The sequence below is a fragment of the Petromyzon marinus genome, chromosome 74, assembly GCF_048934315.1.
Source record: "Petromyzon marinus isolate PM22_M1 ecotype Great Lakes invasive population chromosome 74, UKy_Petmar_22M1.pri1.0, whole genome shotgun sequence".
Taxonomy (NCBI): Eukaryota; Metazoa; Chordata; class Hyperoartia; order Petromyzontiformes; family Petromyzontidae; genus Petromyzon; species Petromyzon marinus.
In genome coordinates, this window is record NC_133740.1 from 9471070 (window position 1) to 9474063 (window position 2994).

General features: G+C 59.7%; 1 protein-coding gene across 1 annotated transcript; it reads left to right on the plus strand.

Annotated features, from left to right (window-relative positions):
• The first annotated feature begins 599 nt into the window (after positions 1–599).
• Positions 600–1541, plus strand: LOC116957407 (uncharacterized). Its single transcript, XM_032979528.2, has one exon. The coding sequence runs from the start codon at positions 633–635 to the stop codon at positions 1539–1541; it is 909 nt and encodes a 302-aa protein (XP_032835419.1). The 5' UTR covers positions 600–632.
• The last annotated feature ends 1453 nt before the right edge of the window (positions 1542–2994 follow it).

Here is a 2994-nt window from a genome sequence, read left to right on the forward strand (position 1 = left end):
CGGCCCATTTCGACACCCGGCGTCTTGATGCCGAAGCGGATCGCCAACCAAAAAACAAACAAAAGAAAACAAAGCCGACACTGCGGATTCCACTTCCATCTTCGACAGTGTGCCCTCACTGGCCGAAGATCTGTGGAGCTAAAATCGGACTCCCCAAACACCTCAACGGCCACCACTACACCTGATGGACGTCATCCTTGAACTCTGAGGGACTGCCGACGATGAGTGGGTGAATGAGTGAGTGGCCGGCTGGGTGAGTGAGTAGGCCCCGAGGCAGAGTGCCTACTGTGGCCTATTGGATAATACGGCCCTGGTGGTTGTGTGGGGGGTGGGGGGTGGTGAATCAGTGAGTGAGCGGGTTGGGTGGGTGGGTGAGCGAGTGAGCCCTAGGAACAGTGCCTACAGTGGCCCATTGGATAGCACGGCCCTGGCCGATAGCGGATCCGTTAATTGCAGCTCGTTACTCATTAAAGTGACGGGAAACCGTTGTCGCGGCAACCGCCGTACCGTGAATTTCGAGATCGCATCCGCGAAAAGTGCGACAGCGGGTAAAATTCTCCACAGCCAATGTCGCCCGCTCTCTCTCCCTCCCCGCAGGATCCGACAAAACGTTGTGACCCACCGACGGAGGCATGGCGGCTCAAAGATACACCGCCAACAACGCCAACGCCAACAACGCCATCGCCACCGTCTACACCTCTACCAGCAGAAGCGGTGGCAACACCACCACCACCACCAACGACACCGCCATCAAATCTAAACAAACTGTCAGCATGGCCTGGCTTCCGTCTCTTGGTACCGTCGCCATCACCACCACCACCACCACGACCACCACCACAGACGCCAGTGCCAGCACCAACATTCTGAAGCTGAACGGCACGGTGGAATGCCTACCCACAGACACGTGCGACCAGGGCGTCAGCTCAATGGCCCTGGGCCTCACTGGGGGCATCATCCTCCTGCTGGCTGGGGTCGCCGGCCTGGGCCGCCTGCTGCACCATTGCGTCAAGACGCGCTGCCTCCTCGCCTCCTCCTCGGGCTCCTCCTCAGACTCCTTCGACCTGCCCCCCTCCTCCGCCTCCTGCACCCCCTTGGGGCCGGCGTGGGACACCGTGGAGCGAGCGACGCTCGGGCACCTGGGTCCAAACGTCGGCGTCGTGGCTTCACCGTCGGCCACGGGGATGTCGCCGGGAGGCTCCTTCGAAGGGGGCTTGCTGGGGATTTCCCAGCTGATCCTGTCACAGAGAGTTCTAGGGCAAAACGCCACGGGGACTCCAAGGGGATCATTCGCCGGGGGTCGGCACGGGATGTCCCAGCTGACCCCGTCACCGGGCGTTCTAGAGCAGGGCATCAATAGGACACCCAGGGCTTCATTGGCTGGGGACCTACCCGGGATGTCCTTGTTGGCCCCCACAATGGGGGTACTTGGGCCTGTGCAGAGCGGTCCGGCGGGCCACATCACGCCGAGGGGGTCGCTGTCAGCACAAGGACGAGGTTCCATCGATGGAGGGGTCATCCCCATGCAGACCATGAGACTCTAGCAATTTTTTTTTTTTTCCCCCCCCCACCGCAACATCCGAGCCACACCATCACGGTCCCATGGATGGCTTTTCAACTGGCTATTTGCTACGCGGAGCCGGAACCAGACCGTTATAATGATGTCAATCACACACACAAAGAAACAAAGACGAAGATGCCCCGTATAGCCTGTAACAGACTGTTGGGGCAAGTTCTGTTAGCGAGCAGCGCCTGTGAAGGCCGACACCGTGGCACACGAGGGCAGTGCGTGGCCAGAACCACGCCCGACCGCCATTGTCTCCCTAGTGGCGATGTTTACTACACACCGCACCAGGCACTCATTGAGGCCGAGTCGGCCTAGGGGAGGCCCAAGACCGGTTCAGGTGATCGTCGCCGGTGTCGGTGGCCGTGGGCAGGAATCGAACCCGAGTCGCCGAGAGGGGCCCGCTGCCCCAACTAACGTGAGGACACCGTGGATGGGCAAGGTTCTTAACTCTCCTCAACTGCCTCTGCGTCTAGTCCACGCCACGCGGCGGTGCCGGAACCAATAATTGGGCTCCACCGCAGTGAAAGCAGAAGCTCGAGCTGCAGGTCACGTGTCTGGGTGTGGTGATGGTCACGTGTGCTGGGCAACTTTCCCACCTCTCTCCCGAAACATCTGGCTATCTCGAAGCGAATGGGGTAGGCCGTATAAGAAAAAAAGAACTCACAACCTCTGAAGATAGGGAGGACTGCTTTGTCTACAGCTTCCTCCAGTGGAGGCCCCGTCGTTAGTTTGTTGTTGTTGTTGCGTTTAGTCTGTTGTCCTTCCCCACCCCCGCACCTCGGATTTAGCACGGTTGGCTACATGCGGTGCGAAAGAAGTTAAACGTACAACAACAACAACAACAACAACCGCCATTCGCCACTAAGTGGCGGTGATGTCACCACGACGCTTGTGCCAGGCCATGTGCACCTTGAGGCCACGTGGAGTGTCGAACGCCCGCTGGCAGGAGGTCACGGGGCAGACCCAGCAGGTGCCACGGGTCGACTGACTGAGATTACTGAGATGACTGGCTGATGCACCACCTGTGCCCCCTACTGTGCCAACCTGCTGTGCTTTAGCCACCCGGCGCTCCGCTCGTTGTTGTGAGCGTCGCTCCTCCGCCCTGCGTTGTTGTTGGAGGGCGACTGCCTCCAACTGCCCAGTAGCGTCCTTCACGAGCCTCCTCCTCCACAGAGGCCGATCTTGACACCGCTGGTACCGGTCATCGGCAAGTACACTCAGCTCCACGTCCTCCTGTACCACATCGCTCCATCTCTTCTCTAGCCCGTGCCGCGCCCGTTTAGCCCCCTCAATCCGGCCGAACAAAAGCTGTTTCGGCATGCGGTGGCTGGGCATGCGGGCTACATGACCCAGCCATCACAGCGTCACGCACAGTGTCACACATAGCGTCAGAGCACCAGGTCCACGTTGGTGAGTTATCACACACATAT